This window comes from Garra rufa, chromosome 1 (genome assembly GCF_049309525.1).
Source record: "Garra rufa chromosome 1, GarRuf1.0, whole genome shotgun sequence".
Lineage (NCBI taxonomy): Eukaryota > Metazoa > Chordata > Actinopteri > Cypriniformes > Cyprinidae > Garra > Garra rufa.
This window is the reverse complement of record NC_133361.1, coordinates 31530961-31551744: the sequence shown is the minus strand read 5'-3', so window position 1 is coordinate 31551744 and position 20784 is coordinate 31530961. Positions and strand designations below refer to the sequence as shown.

Genomic DNA, 20784 nt, shown 5'->3' with positions numbered 1-20784 from the left:
GACCACAAAACCAGTGGGATATATTTGTAGCAATAGCCAAAAATACATTGTATTAAATTATTTATTGAGGATATTAAGTAATCATGTTCCATTAAGATATTTTAGTAAATTTCCTACTGTAAATATATCAAAACTTAAATTTTGATTAGTAATATGCATGGCTAAGAACTTCATTTGGACAAATTTGAAGGAGATTTTCTGAATATTTAGATTTTTTGCACCTTCAGATTTTCAAATAGTTGTATCTCAAACACAAATAAGTGACCCTGGACCACAAAACCAGTCATAATGGTCATTTTTGTTAAATTCAGATTTACACAATCTGAAAGCGGAGTAAATACGTTTTCTTTTGATGTATGGTTGGTAGGATAGGACAATATTTGATCGAGATACTACTATTTGAAAATCTGAGGGTGCAAAAAAATCTGAGTATTGAAAAAATTGCCTTTAAAGTTGTCCAAATGAAGATCTGAGCAATAGATATTACTAATCAAAAAATAGTTTTGATATATTTATGGTAGGAAATTTACAAAATGTCTATTTGGAATATGATCTTTACTTAATATCCTAATGATTTTTGGCATAAAAGAAAAATCGATCATTTTGACCCAATGTATTGTTGGCTGTTGCTGCAGTCATACCCGTGCTACTTAAGACTGGTTTTATGGTTCAGGTCCACAAATACATTTAGTATAAAATAATCACACAAAATAGACCTACTTATATTAATTATATTCCATTGTTACTCCTTAAATACATTTAATACGTCTCTACATTAATAATATAATAAAATTCGACACGAATACTCACATTTCTGACACAATACCACGGGGTAGTTGGTGTTACTACAGTAAATCCTCGGTAAATGATGAGGAGGATTTGTGAAATAAAAAGCCTTCTGACTGTATCGTTGAGCACAGTCTCTCCTGTTTGTCAGCACTGTATTATCAGGCTATAAACGGAGTTATTTGTGTTCTTCGCTGAATTCAAGCTGGATCTCACAGCGTTTTACTGATCGCTTGACCGTGACTCATCAGCGAGTGAAAGCATTTGCTCTAGTAAACTCCCGCCGCGCCGCCGTTTGAACTTTGAGCCAAGCGGATAAACGGTCCAAATGGCGCGCTTCAAATGACTAGCGCTCTTTCGTTCCGCCTTTGTCCTTATATCGAACATTTATCGAAGTCCTTGTTATCGTTTATCGAGGAAATTTATATCGCGCGATAATTATCATTATCAATTTATCGTCCAGCTCTACGAACTTGTCAGTTGTGTTGCTGTCTATGCAGGGTCAGAAAGCTGTTCGATTTCATCAAAAATATCTTAATTCGTGTTCTGAGGATGAACGAAGGTCTTTGGGACGTCGTGACGGTGAGTAATTAATGACAGAATTTTCACTTTTGGCTGAACTATCCCTTTACGTTTTATATCATTTTCTTTTTTTCCTCACTTCTCTTGATAAATGTAGGTTTGTTTTTTCCAGCAAGCCGTATTCAGTCTAATAACAGGCATTTTTCATTGTGGCCATCAAGTACAGACCTCCATTAATGACACATACACTTGTCCGTGTATGAGAGACATTATGGAGGAATCAAAGAGTGGCATGAATTTAATTATTTGCTGTTTTATTTATTTAATTAGACATTTTTCTCTATAGTCCTCTGAGACCACATGCCCGCTGGGTTCGGTTTATTCTTATCCCACTTAATTAGGCTGGACAAAGCTTTGAATCTGTTTTCTGTTTTACTTTTGGAGTCCCTTGTTAAATGTTTTTGCCAAGCGTTTGTGCCTGAAAATATTATTTTATCGACTCTTTGTTCTATATGTTCTTACAGAGTGGTTTTGTATAACCTTTTGAAACCAAGGTTAAAGGAATAGCTGACCCAAAACTTAGAATTCATGTATTTATTTATTATTATTATTATTTTTTATTTATTTATTTATTTATTTATTTTTTACAAAGAATCATTAGGAAGCTCTTGCCATATAACAACAGTTCATGGTCAACGGGCTGTAGAGACAATAAAATAAAACAAAACCAAACAACATAACATATATATATATATATATATATATATATATATATATATATATATATATATATATATATATATATATATATATATAAAATACAACATAAAATAAAATAAACATAACAATAGGCCTATGTCTCACTTCCTGCTTCCGGAAAGCGGAGTAGGGAAAAAGAACTTCCGGTCATTGCTAGTTTCCTGCTTACCGGTAACTACATTTCTCAGTAGCGTAGCATGGTGGTAGCTTCGCTGTTTTCTGAATCAAATAGCTTTTCAGTAGCTAAGCTCTTTTTTTTGATCAAGTAGCATCAACAAAAGCTAAAAGCTATATATTTTTCTATACTTTAAGCTCAAATCGGAAATATAACTGCTACGTTTCACTGATCCTGGGTCAGTAAGCGACGCCACCGCCACTAAACCTCGTGACGCCATTGGCTTGTTAAACTGTCAGTCAAACCGTATTATTCCTCCCGCCTCTCTCGTGAATGAAGTGTGGCGCGCAGTTTGAAGCATTTCAGCTTGTTTGCAGACTTAAGGTAAATAAAGAACTGTTGATTGAAAAAGTACATGTTTTCTGTATTTATAAAGGCTAATGTTTTTTTGCATTCGAGGAGATGAGAAGAGTGTCTTAGTCTAGCATTTGTTGTCGAGACAACCAAGTTGCTTATGTGAAGCGATGAATCTTTATATTTTGGCTACGTTAAATGTAAAAAACAAAACAAAACAAAAAAAACTGAGCGCCCATGTAGCAACAGAAAACTGCATAATCTGCAATGCAATTTAGTATTTCAGAATATAATAAATGTGATTTACAGGCCTAGCCGCTGTGACTTGTCGGTTTAATTTTCTTCTTAAAGACTTACAATTTATGTTAGTGTGTTTTTTTAAAAACCTTCGGCAAACTATTCCTAAGTTTGGACGTTTCTACTTGAGAGTGTTCATTTACAATCCGAACCACGTCGTCGTAGGTGACTTTAGGCAAGTTACGGAGAGACTTGGTCCAGCGGTATTTATCGGCCTCCGCCATTGTAAAAAGCTAACCGGAACTGCCGTCTCCCCACTCAGGGACGTTCTTCAATATTCAATTGTTGCGTGACATAGGCCTATAATAATATATTAAAATAAAACATAACATAATAATAAATAAAGCAAAATAACAACATAAAACTAAATAATAAAAGGAACAATACAATAAAATAAAATAACGCAAATAAAATAACAAAAATAACTCAAATAATAACATAACAATAATAAAATAATTGAATTAAATAAGTAAGGGATAATCAACGGTGTAGAGAATTTTGGTTAGCTCAAAGAATTTAAGATGATCAATATATGTGTGTATATGCATGAGACTGTTTCTCTCATCACATATACACTGCAAAACTCCACCAGGTCTTATGACCAATGAATAGGATGAAATGAGTTATTTAAAACATACATTTCAGTCAGGGAAAGTAGTTTAACTCACAGGAAATCGTGTATAATAATCGTCATTAAATATACGCAATTTCCAGTTTCTGATCAGTAACAGTAATAATGATATCGACTGGTTTCTTTGTCCAGCAAATTGTTCAGTGATACCCATTACTCTGACGTTGGCCCGTCGTCACGGCAACGTGTTTTACTAATCAGAACGGAGTTAAAACAATTGAACAGAATAGGGCTTAAGGTAGCAATATGAGATCGAAACAGTTTAAGTGACTTTGTAATGTAAGCATTCAGCACAGAGAATCATTATATGTGAATATATGGTTGTTTATTAAACTATTCTACTTACAAACGATCGCACATAGACAAACGTACATAAAACACAAATAGACAGAAAACGCGTGAGTAAGAGAGAGAAAGAGAGAGAGTAAGAGAGAGAGACAGAAAGTGAGTTTGCAAGGGACAGGAATGAAAACGGTTCTGAACAACCTGAAATCGTTTCTTTTATAAAACGCCTTAAACGCAGCTATCTACGTTTGTAGAAAGGACGGATACTTGCAAGCTTGTTGTTGTTGTGCATTGGTTCCGTATGTGTTCAGTTCAGAAGGTCCTTTCCAGTTCCTTGAGAGTATTGCAGGCCTCATCATCTCCATTGCAAGGTGAGCCGCCCCCCCCCCCCCCAATGGATCTGGGGGGAGGTGCGGGTGACGTGTCTTTGTGTCCAGAAGGCAAGAGACTGAGAGAGAGATGAGGGAAGGTTTATAAACCTGTAGGTCGTTCACGCCCACGGTTGGACCTTGTCCAATCCGGTTGATCTGAGTTTTGGAGGGAAGATTGAAAGTCTTTGTCTCTCAAAGTGGTGTTTCGCATGTGGAAGCTGATTGGTTGTTTGGCCACAAAACTTTCAAAAGTTCAATAATACATATAAAGCAAGGAGTTATTAAGATGCCACAAACATTAACATTTAGGGAATAATAAATGCTGCTCATAGACACCAAACATGATCTATGTATCTTCTCATTTGACTGAGTGATTCTAAATGTGAGAGTCTTAGCATGCACAATAATTCACCTATTACGGATTAATGTTTGAGGCCGGCATACATAACAGAAACAACAATATAAGAAAAGGTAACACATTGATACGTGTACATTTCTATATAACTGTATGTGGGACTGTATGTCTGAATAAGGAAAGTGTATCTGCATTTCTGTAAGAGTCTTATCTTGATGGTGGGGGGATGAGTTGGATAGTGACCAGAGGTCTGGCTCATAGCACATAGGTGTTAATCATGGGGGAGAAGTCATTTAAGGAATATAACTAGTTATTTCATGTCTGATGGGCTCCAGGCACTACAACGGTTTGCCGTGCGTTAAAGGATTTTAAATGCACGACGTGGAGGCTAATAACCACCCGAAGCGAAGCGCATTTTAAATCCTTTAACGCACGGCAAGCCGTTGATTATCCCGCTTATTCCATGGTCATTTGCGAAGTTATAGACAAATTAAAACTAGGATTGATATTTGCAGCACAAAATTTGACTGAATGGATAAAAAAGACGGTTATTTTCGTCAGTTATGACACGCAGCTCTAACATTCTGGCCGCTTCAAATCAGACTCAGAGATTAAATAGTCCGGTAAGATCACATTTATTTGAATGAATTATAGAATTTGTTTCAGTAGATTATCGATCGACCAAGAGAGAGTGTGAAGGCAAGAGAGATGACAGTTTTCATTGCGAAACCACAAATGTTGCTCTTTTTTGCGGGTCTAAAAAAATTTTTGCGAGTTGAAAAGTTTTGCTTGCGAGTAAAGCTGTATCTCAGTGGGCGGCCTCTATCTACCAAGGGTAAAAAGCCTTTTTCTATTGGTCAAAGTGACCGGTTTACCACGCCCACTACGTTTCCCCACCACTGCCGTCAGTCTGACTGACTTCTATCAGCCGTGGCGAACAACAGGTTGTCTACTGAGTAAGATAGATAACTAATTTAACATCTTAAACTCCGTGACAAGTGAATTTATGTAGTCTCTCTTCTCATGCTCACCCATTTAAATACTTAACATTAGCTAAGCCCGTCTGTAGTTCGGTGATACCGTTGAATAGATTATCCATTATAGCTAACGTTAGCTGCCAGAGCCCCCAATAGTAAAGCGTCAGGCCAATATTTTCAGTTTTCATAGAGTATAGCTCCAGTGAATTCTGGTGTAGGTAATCTAAGGTTAAAAATATTATATTTTTAGTTTAGCAAGCAAGGTCCTGGCAGATCGCTAGGTTGGGTCCTCACAGATGAAAAAGAAAAGGGTGTTTTGGAGCATCTGATGCCCATATGTACATAACACCACTGATCCTGACAAACTTCCTCAAAACACCCGAGCATCCATTATGAAACACTCGCTGTATACAACATGAATATACTGAACTGTGCAGCAGAAATATGTATGACGTTAGTGAGTAGTGCATATACGGTGCGTTTGCGCATCACTAATAACGGACACTTGTACGGTGTCCGTTACTTCATGTTACGACTCAAGAGGCAGTATTAACATTAAATGACATGGCATCTGAAGCACTGAAGCCGCTGGCACATGGCTAATCAAATCTATTCACCATTATCAAAGAACTACAGACGGGGTTAGCTAACGTTACGTATTAAATGGGCGAGCATGAGAAGAGAGACTACATAAATCCCCTTGTGACTGAGTTTAAGACGGTTGTAAACTCAGTAAACAACCTGTTCGCCATGGCTGATAGAACCTCGCTCCTCAGTCAGACTGGCGGCTGCAGTGGCGGGGAAACTTGGTGGGCGTGGTCACTTCAATCGAGAGTGACCAATAGAAAAAGGCCTTTCATCCTGGTAGGTAGAGACCGCACACTGAGATATAGGGTGCTCGCTGCAGAGCCATATGGGAGGAGCTGGAGCTCCAGCTCCCCCTTGCTGGAGGTAATAGGTGGAGACAGACACCTAACCACACCCTAACCCTACCCCTTACCCTATCCCTAACCTTAACTCCACCCATTTGTTCACTCAGAGGTGGAGCTGGACATCAAGAGAGGTGGAGCTGGAGGCCATTTGGCTCTGCAGTGAGCAGTACTTGGCTTTACTCGCAAGCAAAACTTTTCAACTCGCAAAATAAATTTTAGACCCGCAAAAAAAGACAGCAGAAAGGAGAGTAACATTTGTGGCTTCGCAATGAAAAGTGTTTTAAGTTTTAAGAAAAATAAAGATTGTAAAAAAATTTTACACGCACTGCAAATAATTTTGTTATCAATTTCTTTTGTTATCAATTCCTATCTCTCTGGTAGGTCTTTCAGGGTGACCTGGGGAGGGGAGGTTTCCAAAACTCATCAACTGGTCACTGGGGTTCCTCAGGGATCAGTTCTTGGACCCCTCCTCTTCTCCATATACACTACATCTCTGGGCCCCATCATACAGGCACATGGCTTCTCCTACCATTGCTATGCTGATGACACACAGCTCTATCTTTCTTTCAAACCGGATGATCCATCAGTAGCTGCAAGGATCTCTGGCTGCCTGGCGGATATCTCTGCATGGATGAAGGAACACCATCTTCAGCTCAATTTAGCTAAGACTGAGCACCTTGTCTTTCCCGCCACTCCAACTTTACAACATGACTTCTCCATCCAGTTAGGTTCATCAACAATTACCCCATCGACTTCAGCCAGAAATCTTGGTGTAATCTTTGATGACCAATTGACTTTTAAAGACCACATAGCTAAAACTGCTCGATCCTGCAGGTTTGCATTACACAACATCAGAAAGATCAGGCCCTTCCTAACAAAGCATGCTGTACAACTCCTCGTCCAGGCCCTGGTCATCTCCAGGCTGGACTACTGCAATGCTCTTTTAGCCGGTCTTCCAGCATGTACAATCAGGCCTCTACAAATGATTCAGAATGCAGCAGCACGACTGGTCTTCAATGAGCCCAAGAAGGCCCACGTCACACCTCTCTTCATATCCCTGCACTGGCTACTGGTTACAGCCCGCATCAAATTCAAGACACTGATGCTGGCCTATAGGACAGCCACCGGCTCATCACCTGCCTACCTCCATTCACTACTACGCATCTACACTCCCTCCAGAAGTCTGAGATCCTCTAGTGAAAGACGCCTTATTGTACCACCAAAAATTCTTCTCCTCTCTTTCCTGATCTTCCCTTTCAAACCCGTACTCATCTAACAACGCCTGATATATGGTATTTTTGAGCACTTCCTATGTCGATCTGCCTCCTTAGGATGAATCACTTTTTGTATTCCCCAATTGTAAGTCGCTTTGGATAAAAGCGTCTGCTAAATGAATAAATGTAAATGTATATTTTTGAGATTTAAGAAGACTTTTTTTGCAAACTTTTATTTTTTAATTACAAAATAATTCGTTTTACGCTCAAACACAGTATGTTTGTTTGAATAATAAAGACACAAAAATAACCCCATAGTTGCTGAGGAATATAATGTAGCGATCTAGTACCTAGGCTATTTTAATAAGGATCGCAGGCAAGCGCTGACAAGACGTTTGCGCATTAATATAGAACGGTAATTACACTGACTTGGAACTACCTGTGCATTAAACGGTTTTACTGCACACCTGCCAGCCAATCAGAATCCAGTATCCAGACATTCCATGGAATAACATAAAATAATAGAACAATAAATAAAATAACAAACATAACAACAAAAATAAGTAAAATAAAATAACAGCAATAAAATAATAACATGACATAACAACATAACATAAAATAAAAAACAACAAAAACTAAAAAAGTCAAATAAAATAAATAATAAATTATTATATTATATATTATTATATTATAAATAATAAATACATTTAGCATCACTATAAACATGCATGCTTGAGGAAAAAGAGAGCTATATAAAGACTACTCAAAACATGCAGGTGAATTAATAATGTCTTTTTAAAGTCTTTGTTTTAAAAAATGCTTATTAACTGTCAAGTACATTTTTATAGTTTTTTGTAAAAGTTTTTTTACGGAGTTTATGCCCTTTTAATTGCTTGAATAAAAGTTATGAAAGAGTGGATGAGTTCTTTTTTGCTGACATACACATACTGTGCTCAGTCACTAGAATATGCAAAAGACTTACTATAAGACAATAGCTTGGCTACACCACAAAAGAGAAATGAAATTTACATTTGTTATTCAGAGTGACTTACCAAAATTCTAATGCCATAAATGACTGTCTGGTTTGAGTATTTGTTCATTAATTATTTAATATACATTAATAAATATCAATATTTGAATGATAATTCATTTTTTATTACCTTAATAATTAATAATAACTTTACATTTTATTTAATTACCATTGTTCTAATTATACTTTATAATTATATTTTATATATATATATATATATATATATGTGTGTGTGTGTGTGTGTGTGTGTGTGTGTGTGTGAGCCTGGACCACAAAACCAGTCTTAAGTCGCTGGGGTATATTTGTAGCAATAGCTAAAAATGCATTGTATGGGTCAGCATTGCTTTCAGCATTGCTTCAACACCCTCCAAGAATGCTATCAAGAGCAATTTGCCCAATGAGAAGAATGGATACTAGTATATCTGTGTGTTGCTTTCTGATTTGGTGATCAAAATGTGTAATCATGGCCACGTTGCTCTCTGAAAGCCTCTTCAGCTGTGTTTCGTGTGCATGTTGATTTCATCTTTCCTCCAAAAACCCAGTCCAATTAACCTCCTGCTTGAAAATCAACTTGAAAGCTTTTCCATTAAATGTTTTTCTTGTGCACATCAACTCAACAAATAGGTTTAAGAACTCTGAATCACGACCACAGTAATCAGAGAGTGTTTTTTTCTAAGCCGTGAATGACATTGAATAATCTACTTGGAAGAGGAACGACAAAAATTGTCACTATTTATATGCTAATATCGGAAGTCCTGTTTTTCATGTGTAGGTGGTCAGTGGCACAAAATTAGCCTGCTTGACATTTCTGCACCTGTGCTTTTAATAAGGAAATGCCTTTGTGGTGCTCTGTGGGAAAATGTTTAAATATTAAATATCATTTAATGTTGTTCACAGTTGTTCACATGTGTAATAATCTTTTGGGAGGTAATGAGAGTCTTATTAGAGTAGAAAAAATAGTACAAAACCTATTGCCAATACTAATGATGTTTGACAAATTATGTTTTGATTAAGAATATGCTCACTATATGGTGTCTTTACATGTGGGTTTTCCTTTCTTTTCCTTCTTTTCTTTTTTGTCTTTTCTTTAGACACTTATGCATCTAACAGAGCTCATTTTGCAACAAACAAATGATGTATATGGATGAGAAACTATGATTCAAAGAAAATGTATGAATGTAAGTGCAGGTTAACACTGCCCTCTGCTGAATGAACTGTTATTTTTCATTATTATGCAAGCAGAAGATCACAGGAAGAGGCTTTTCTAGATCTCTGGTGTATAATATTGTATGACACATCCAATAAACTACAGTATTATATACCTGTATTTGAACTGAAATCTCAGTAGCATTTTATAAATTAAAACTAAAAAATGCGGTTGACTTCTTCAACTTGTTATAAAACTAAATCTAACTTATCAGAAACATTGATGGGATTTGTAACCCCCAACCTTACGAAGACATCAAATTGTTATCAAAATTATGAAAAAGCTGTATTTGTCAGGTATTATTAAAAGAATGTGGTATTTGGCTGGTTATGGTCAACACTGCAGCTCACTTCGGAGACATGATTAAAAATAAACAGATTTTTATAAACCTTTGGATATGATTCGTGAGAGAAAAGACAGCATCTTAAAACTACTTCAAAATGATATTCAATGACTTGAATATAGCTCTTTTATGATTAAATTACCCGGAGATTGTTTAAAAAGGGCTCATTGAAAGTTTTGAAATTAAAAGTCAAAAGACAAACTTTGCATAATATTTTATGACATTTTTTCAAATAATTATATGCAGTGAATTAATTTGTTTCAATATATTATTAACATTTAATTTAAATATTTAATTTATTAACTAGGGCTGGGTATCCACAGGTTTCCTGATTCAATTTCATTTCACAAGCATTTGGAATCTACTTAATTTCTATACATTTCTGTTTATATAATGTCCATTTGCTTACACTTGAAAGAAACCCTCACTAATGCTATTATTTGATACAAAGTACAGCAAAAGCAGTATAATTAAAATAACATGTTTAAAATAACAGTTTTCTATCTGAATATTTATCTTAATATGAAAAAAATGTCATTTATTCCTGTGATCATTACTCCAGTCACATGATCCTTCAGAAATCATTCTGATATGCTGATTTGCTGTTAAAAAAATATTTTATTATTTGTTATTTAATATTTTGCTGAAAACAGCTGAGTAGAATTTTTTTCAGGTTTATTTGATAAATAGAAAGTTCAGAAGAACAGCATTTATCTGAAATAGAAATCCTTTGTAATGTTATAAATGTCTTTATCATCACTTTTAAATAACTTAAAGCATCCTTGCAAAAGTATTAATTTCTATAATTTACCCCCCCCCAAAAAAAACTTTCTATTTATCAAAGAATCCTGAAGAAAAATGCACTCAAGTGTTTTAAATATTGACAATAATATATATATATATATATATATATATATATATATATATATATATATATATATTTTTTTTTTTTTTTTTTTTACCAAATCAGCATATTAGAATGATTTCTGAAGGATCGTCTGACACTGAAGACTGGAGTAATGATGCTGAAAATTTAGCTTTAATCACAGGAATAAATTACATTTTAAATACATTCAAATAGAAACAGTTATTTTAAATAGTAAAAATATTTCAAAATTGTACTGTTTTTGCTGTGATTTGGATCAAATAAATGTAAGCTTGGTGAGCAGAAGAGACCTTTAAAAAACATTAAAAATCTTACTGTTTAAAAACAGAGCAGTGTTTTAGGCTCATTCAAAGCAGTCTTTTCAAACCATTCATTAAATAAATTGGGTCTTAAAATTCATTTGTTTCAAGAATCGGCTACATCTGCTGCGTTGTATGATTTGAGTCACTAAAACGAACTGGCTCATATGAGTCATTTGTGCGTCAAATCAGACTACACAGGTGGAGTTGTTTGTATTTTTCTGTGCAGCCCACAAGAGTAACGCAACAAAAAGACGTTTCTTCACATTATTCACAGCTCTCTTTTGGATCTATTGAGTCATATTCAGTACAGACTGTGAGCTCACATTTTACAGCCCAGGTAAAATATGATTTATTTCGCCTCAGCACCTAAAAAGAGGCAAAGCTTGTGACTGTAAAGTAGTGCAGGAAACACTGATACAGCCAGGGGAACTTCTAAGTATAATATGAAATTATTCATTCCAATAATTAACAAAAAGACCCTAAGTTGAGGGATTTCGTTTAGCAGATCGCAGTGATATTTGCTGTGCTGTACAAAGGCTTTGTCAAAATCCCAATTAAATATGAAAAAGGGACAAATAGCTGTCTGGGGTGGTACCTTTTTAAAAAGTACACTTTTGTACACTTTAGGTACTAATATGTACATTTAAGGTACCAATATGGACCCATTATGTAGAAAGGTGTACCTTTTGACCTGGTGACAGCTTTTTGTACCTTTTTTCTGAGAGTGTAAGACAAATCTAATCAGAGAATCTAATGAAGACTGTGATTAATCAGGAAATCTGTACCTCTGTATCTCTGTATGAGTCAAAAACAGATTTTTTTTTCTGTTTCTGTTATTTCTATTTTTTATTTTTTATTTAAATCATTTCCACCTTTTTCTTAAACACTGAAAGAATTTTACCACTTTTGTCTTGATTGTTATACTCCGGACATCTTATTAGACTCAACATAAATTAATAAATATACAGGAAATATATGTACTCAGCAAAAAGGAAACATCCTCTTACTTTCAACTGCTTTAACTTCCAGCATGGACTGCAGATTTGCCAATTTTTGCATTAAGATGTTACTTCAGTCTTTCATCAAGGCACAAGTTCTTAAACATGTCTGTAGGGACACATCTGCCACTGCAAGGACGATCAGCTGTCCTTCTTGTCTCCCATAGCACTGTCTTAAGGCCTCTTACATTACAGACACTGCAGTTTACTGCTCTGGCCACATCTGCAGTCCTCATGCCTCCCTATAGCAGGACTATGGCATGTTCACTAGGTGACCTTAAATGCTGACTACCTGTAAACCATCTTAAAAAAGTCTTAAGACTGTTCCCCAGGTGCATGTGCAATAACTGTTTAGTGTTCATTGAACAAGTATAAAAAAAAAACAGTGTTTAAACCCTTTCCAATAATCTGTAATGTTTATTTTTTTGGCTGAGTTCATATATATATATATATATATATATATATATATATATATATATATATATATATAACATTTCAGAGCTGGGTAGTAACTAAATACATGTAAACTGGATTATGTAATCAGATTCCAAAAATGAAGTACTCGTAATTAGATTATATTACATTTTTAAATGTTTATAATCAGATTACAGTTCCTTTTTCGTGGATTACATAAATACATATTATTCACATTATTGGTAATTTACATTACCTGTAAATGACCAATAACACATCATGTGTGAACAGGACCTTTTAAAAATTTACCATGCAAATTATACACTGACATAAGATCTGGGGCAATCCAGAGCTGTTAAAGTTCAGTTACATAACGTACAATAATTATAACATTCTGAGGCAGAAGTGCATTTACTCTGCTTGGTTTGGTTTGAAGTTGTCTAATATGATGTCTCTAGGCAAAAAACAGCTGCATGAATGTGAACATTTGACACAAAAATGAAAACATTAACAAAAACACTGACCACATTTACCCCTCCATGTTTACAAACACAACACCAGGAGGCGCAGCTGTTTAGAGGTAATTTCTGGTTATTGATGTCACAGAATTTACCAGTATTTTATATTTACCGATGTGTGTATGTATAGTGCTTTACCAGTAAAAGGACGAAACGTTGTTGTCTGTTGGCATTTTTGTTTTATCATACTGGTTTTTACCAGTAAAGTTGTTCTGCTAATTTTACTACAGTTTACTTCTATTGCTATGTAAAAAGGGGCTAATAGCAGTAAATTTTTCACAATTTATTTATTAAATTTTCTAAAAATCCTACTGTTTGTGATAGCATTTAGCTTTGACTATATTCACAATTTAATGATATCATGTAAATAATTTTGTGATCCATGCTTCTGAATTTGGGGGTAAATACCATGTATGAAACATTATGAAATGAATTATTGATGTATGAATGGTAAGTTTTAAACCAGTTAGGGCAAATGCAATCTAAAAGTAATCCAAAAAGTAGTCTGAAATACATGACCTAAAATTATCTACCAAGCGCTGAACATTTTACAGCTCCAAAAATGCTAGTTTTGGGTTCGAGGTGAAAGATGACACCACCTGGGTGCAGTCGTTTGCATAAACACTGCCTTCAGAGCAAGACATTAACAAACAGTCATCTTCTCACTATAGGCCCCACCCACTGATGTTTGGCTTGACACTTGATAACACTAAAAGCAGATTGAAATTGCAATCACTGCCGGTATCTTGTCTACACTGGATACAGTGTTTTACTTTTTTTTTTTTTTGTGCAAAAAGCTTTATTAACATTATAAGTACACCTCAAGGAACATATTAAAATAATAAAAAAAATCTATGCATGACCCCTTTAAAATCTATTTATAAGATAAAAAGGAAAGATTTTTATTATTCTTTTATTTTTATTTTGTCACTGATCCAAGTTTTTCATACTAATTATTTAATTACATCACACCCTTTACTCTGAAAGGTTTTGAACAGTAAGATTTGTAATGTTTTTTTTTTGTTTTTTTTTAAATGAGTCTCTTCTGCTCAGTAATATTGTGAAATATTTTTACTATTTAAAAAAACTGCTTTCTATTTGAATTTATTTTAAAATGTAATTTATTCCAGTGATCAGACAAACTTTCAACATCATAACTTAATCATTCTAATATGCTGATTTGCTCAAAAAACATTTATTATTTATTAACATTTAAAACATTTGAGTACATTTTTTCAGGGTTCTTTGATGAGTAGAAAGATCCAAAGATCAACATTTATCTGAAATTAATACTTTTATTTAGCCGGGATGCTTTCATTTAATCAAAAGTGATGATAAAGACACAATATAATGTTACAAAAGATTTCTATTTCAGATAAATGCTGTTCTTCTGAACTTTTTTAATTCATCAAAGAAACCTGAAAAATCTACTCAGCTGTTTTCAACATAACAGTAATATTAAATGTTGTTTTGTTTTCTTTTTTGGAGCAGCAAATCAGAATATTGAAATTCTGAAAGATCATGTGACTGGAGTAATGATGCTAAAAGTTTAGCTTTGAAATCAGAGGAATAAATTACATTTTAAAATATATTCAAATACAAATAGTTATTTTAAATAGTAAAGTGAAGTTTTTGCTATACTTTGGATCAAATAAATGCAGGTATGGTGAGCAGAAGAGACTTCTTTAAAAACATAAAAAATGTTTGACTGGTAGTGTACCTTTTGCTAGGTTTCTTATAAAGTTTTAATATTGCCACACAACACAGAGAGCAATGCTAATAGACAGCAAGGGGCCACTGTATATCAGTGACATTTCTGACAGTGTCTGGAATCCCCCTCATGCCCCACAAACACCCATCTCGCTCGGCCCCCTACAGGCCTTACAATCAACAGCAGGAGGGGCGTCAGTCCAGCAAAGAAACTTCCCACAACTGCAAGGAAACATCAGAAAGTCGCTTGCGCTCCTCCAGAATGAACTTTTGGAACTTACGTCGCTGCCAGTATATAAAGGAATACGGTTTCGAGCTAAATAACATCTCTTGACCACATTTAGCGCTTGGTGTTTTTTCATTACCACAAACAACGGATTTGTTTAGTAGGCAGCTGCCTTTCTTCATAGTTTGAACGGACAGCAGTGGTGGCTTTGCTGGGGAACGACCTCTCCAAGTGTGAACGCCTTTACAGATGTCTTTATAATGGAGTAAAATGCTTGTTGTGTTTCAGGCTTTTCCTTTTAGTGTTTATTTTAACTGGTGAATAATCACAGCAGATATTTGCCGGCGCCAGCTGAGTCTGTTCCATGTAGATTTAGTATAAAACATAAAGTACAGTTCTTTGGCACTTTAATGAATACATCAGGTGGTAACTAACCGCGTTCAAGTTGGAAAGGATGGCTGGCGTGGTGCGCACCCTGGGCCGGTGTCTGCTGCCCGCTGAGGCCGCTCACGATGACAGGAGTAATGGGAAAGGAAGAGACCGCGAGCGCGACGTGAACCAGGAGCGCGAGGCGAAGCGGCGCAGTCGCGAGATTGATGCCATGCTCGCGCGCGAGAGGCGCTCGGTACGGCGTCTGGTGAAGATCCTGCTGCTGGGCGCCGGAGAGAGCGGCAAATCCACATTCCTCAAACAAATGAGGATCATCCACGGGAAAGAGTTTGGCCAGAAAGCGCTGCTCGACTTCAGGGATACGATCTTTGAGAATGTCATCAAGGTAACGGTCCTCCTGTGTGACAGTTTGCTTGAGGTTTTGTTGTTTCCGACGTCATAGTTGTCTGTTTTTGAACTACTTTGTAAAGTTGCTGCGTTTTAATTTTGTCAAGTCATAAATGCTTATCAATAATGTACACTACCGGTCAAAATTTTTAAATGTTTTTTAAAGAAGTATCTCCTGCTGACAAAGCCTGCATTTATTTGATCCAAAATAGCCTACAGCAAAAGTAATATTGTGATTTTTTTTACTATTTAAAAGAACTGCATAACTGCTTTTAGTTGAAATATATTTTAAAATGTTATTCCTGTCTTTAGTGTCACATGATCCTTCATAAATCCTTCTAATATGCTGCTCAAGAAACATTTATTATTTTTATCAATATTTAAAACAGTTTAGTATTTTTTCATGATTCTTTGATGAATTTAAAAATCCAAAGATCAGCATTTATCTGACATAAAAAGCTTTTTGGGGAAATAAATAATAGAAATTAATACTTTTATTTATCAAGGATGCTTTAAATTGATCAAAAGTGATGATAAAGACATTTATATAATGTTACAAATGATTTCTGTTTCAGATAAATCTGCCGAACTTTTTTTAATTTATGAAAGATGCCTGAAAAATTCTACTCAGCTGTTTTCAACATAATAATAATAATAAATGTTTTTTAATCAGAATATTAGAATGATTTCTGAAGAATCATGTAACTGGAGTAATGATGCTAAAAAAAATTAAATCACAGGAATCAATTAGGCTACAGTTTAAAATATAAACATATTTCAAAATTGTACAGATTTTGCTGTACTTTGGATCAAATAAATGCAGGCTTGGCGAGCAGACAAGACTTCTTTAAAAACATAAAAATATTACTGTTTAGAAATCTTTGACTGGTAGTGTTCATTTAAAAAGTTGAAGTGGTCGGTTGCATAAACTGCTTAGACTTGTCTTAAAGGTTAGACACCTATTTTTTTTCCGCATTGTCATGGCTTTTTAAAGTCAGTTACATAAAGAAGTGTATTGATCCAATTTCAATCTGAAAAGTAACCCTTATGAAAATTAACCACGGTTTTATTAAAGTAAAACTGTAGTAACCATGTTTTTTTTTTAGCATAGTGATTACTATAAACACAGTTTAAATACCATTGTTAAACTATAGTACTGTAAACTATATGTGACCCTGGACCACAAAACCAGTCATAAGGTTAAATTTTACAAAACTGAGATATATACATCATATGAAAGCTCAATAAATAAGCTTTCTATTGATGTATGGTTTGTTATGATAGGACAATATTTGGCTGAGATACATCTATTTGAAAATCTGAAATCTAAGGGTGCAAAAAATCAAAATACTGAGAAAAACACCTTTAAAGTTGTCCAAATTAAGTTCTTAGCAATGCATATTACTAATCAAAAATTACATTTGGATAGGTTTACAGTAGGAATTTTACAAAAAAAATCTTCATGGAACAATTTCCTAATGATTTTTGACATAAAAGAAAAATCAATAATTTTGACCCATACAATGTATTTTTGGCTATTGCTACAAATATACCCCAGCGACTTAAGACTGGTTTTGTGGTCCAGGGTCACATATACTATAATAACTAGTTTTTATTTGTAGAAAACCATGGTTAATTTTTGTAAGGGAAGACTGATAACCTCTTGGTTAACTGCTGGTTCATTAAACTAGTTCTTAACGTGGTGACTATATGTTTATACAACTGGCCCCTGAATTAACTCGACTAGATAGAGAAAATATTAAAGTTGTATAGACAGATACATAGATGGATGCCTGTAGATAGATTAATATATAAGTGTGTATTTAGTTTATACATTTGATCATTTTTAAGAAATAAATTTAAAACAGACACTATTAGACACATTTGAAATGCCGGCTATGGAATTTTTTTTTTATCATATAAGCCCTATATTTTGATAGATAGATAGATAGATAGATAGATAGATAGATAGATAGATAGATAGATAGATAGATAGATAGATAGATAGATAGATAGTGTACTATTGCATCAAAAGATCTTACAATTATGTTGGGTCAGGTTGTTTAGTTACTCTAAGGTCACCAAGGTCAAGTTTCCTTGTCCAAACTTGTCTGTTTCCTGCTGTGACATGCACTTTTGTCGCAATAAGCAAAACAAACATTCTCTACAGAAATGAGAAACACAAATAAATACATTTTTTGCATTCAGCATAATTAATACTTCCCTAAAATCTGTGCTTCAGCCATCAGAAAGTGATCACATGAACTCCTATCACATGAACCATGATCTTACACACTGTCAAACCTGCAGACTCACATGAGTTACTATCAACCCTTTCTTTATTTATATGTCCAGATCCATTGATTATACAAAGGTTTTGGACAGCCAGTCCATGTGAAAATGTTCACTTTTCCTCGTATATGTATCTGACTAACTCATTTTGCTGTTAGTCATGTGATGGTTGCTTTAGGCGTCTGCTCTACCGCAAATCAGAATCCCAAGGGATTGTTCTTGGGTCATTTCCCTGTAAGCACGTCTATTTAGGATGTCTGTGTTTAATAACAGTGGCTTGACTCACAGCTCTGAGTTAACGGGAAAGGAGTGAAAATGCATCTCAGAATGTGAGATAGTGGGCCTGGGGCTGTTGGAGTTACAGAGAAACTTGAGGAACAATGTTTGGCCTTTCTGGTAGTAGCAACTTTTTTTACAAACCTTTTTTTTTACAGGCTGGCAAATGTTCTCCCGTAATTACCACAAGACTAAGCTTAGCTGTCTTTATGATTAGCAGTACATTGAGTCACTTTGTTTGGTCTAGGTTCATCCCTGGCTGTGTTATGAACGGAAAGATTGTGTCTGACTTATCATTGTGATCAGCTCATGTGCTTTCTGAGCTCACGTGTCTTTGGATGTCTCAATATGCCCTGATTTTTCCCCTATCTGTGTACTTTCTGCACTTGTGTCTTCCTCTCTTTATCTCTTACTTGGTTTTACATTTGGCTCGGGAAGTTTACTGATGGCATCTGATGTGATCACAGTGAAGCCTTTGAGATTAGCTGCTGATGGAAGAAGGCTCTAATTACAGCCTGCGTCTGTGCTACAATAGGGATAGAGAAGATCTAACATCCTTTTCATGTTGTTCAATACGTCTATGTGCTTAACAAGCACTAGCTGTCTGAGTCAGAGCTTTTCTGTGGCGTTTATTTATAAAAGAGCCTAAACCATCAGCGTATTGTGCATCCTCTTGTCTTTCTTTATACTCTGATTTTATGTTAGATGAGATGAAATTACATGGATCAATGACATAATGATCAATTTGTCTTTTTTAATAATTTATTAAAACACAATAAAAATTCACAACAGGCAGAAAGACGTAAAACAGCAAACTATATGTGACCCTGGACCACAAAACCAGTCATAAGGTTAAATTTGACAAAACTGAGATATATGCATCATATGAAAGCTCAATAAATAAGCTTTCTATTGATGTATAGTTTGTTAGGATAGGACAATATTTGGCCGAGATACATCTATTTGAAAATCTGGAATCTGAGTGTGCAAAAAAATCAAAATACTGAGAAAATCACCTTCAAAGTTGTCCAAATTAAGTTCTTAACAATGCATTTTACTAATCAAAAATTACATTTTGATATGTTTACAGTAGGAATTTTACAAAAAATCTTAATGTAACATGATCTTTACTTAATTTCCTAATGATTTTTGACATAAAAGAAAAATCAATAATTTTGACCCATACAATGTATTTTTGGCTATTGCTACAAATATACCCCAGCGACTTAAGACTGGTTTTGTGGTCCAGAGTCACATATAGTAGTGAGGACCCCTACAAACCGTCATAACTGTGTATTAATGCATATAATTTTCTAAAATATCAGACAATTTGACATTTTTTGACAAGACGGATATATGATTTCATAATTCATGCTATTTGTAATAATAATAAATTAGTGTTGTCAAATTAATTATTCACATCCAAAATAAAAGTAATATATGTGTGTACTATATATTTATACATATATGGGTCAAAGATGTTAAGATGTCCACATCAAAAGAAATGTACAAAAGTGATTTTATGAGAAAGCACATTAAATGTAAGTAAAGTGTCTACTTTTAAGGTTTCAAATATGTTTTTAAAGAATAAAATGTCAAAATTTGGTTGAAATAATGTTACATTGTCATTCAGTGATACACAATATTTATGAAAAAATTCTTTGTGCTTATTCTGACTTATTCTGTACATGTTACATTTTATTGTGTTTTAAATGAGTAAAACAATTCTTATTGGAAAAAGGCCAAATCCTAAGTAGTGCCAAATTTAAAACATTTAGAATTACAACTAATTAGTATTTGGGGTGAAAGTAATTTGTCATTTAATATGTCATAAATTGATTTTTGTTGTAAAAATGCCTGACAAGATTGTTACACTGAATGGCATTTTAGTGGCAGTAAAAAAACAAAACAAAAACAAAAATGCAATAAAATGTAACTTTTTTCTAGAAAACTTTTTATTATTTTTTGGGAAAAACAGCAGCAATTTAATTACACTTTAGACTTTTTATGCTTAAGGGCTGAAACATAAAGTGTCACATTCAGCTCAGTGTTGTTTTTGACAACCATCTTAGATTTAGTCTTAGTCTTTTGGACTAAAATGCTTATTAGTTTTAGTCAAATTTTAGTCACTTCTATATGTGATAGTTTTAGTCCAATTTTAGTCGACGAAAAGTCAAAAAGGTTTTAGTCTAGTTTTAGTCGACGAA

General features: G+C 34.4%; 1 protein-coding gene across 2 annotated transcripts in view; it reads left to right on the top strand.

Annotated features, from left to right (window-relative positions):
• Positions 1 to 15240: 15240 nt before the first annotated feature.
• Positions 15241 to 20784, top strand: part of gna12a (guanine nucleotide binding protein (G protein) alpha 12a) — a 40334-nt gene continuing 34790 nt past the window's right edge. For both annotated transcript variants that reach the window (XR_012355421.1, XM_073838814.1), the window contains exon 1: positions 15241 to 16007. Coding sequence is in view for 1 of the 2 variants with exons in the window: in XM_073838814.1 (XP_073694915.1) it covers positions 15687 to 16007 (321 nt within the window). In the remaining variant the exon portion in view is untranslated. The remainder of the gene's footprint in view (positions 16008 to 20784) is intronic.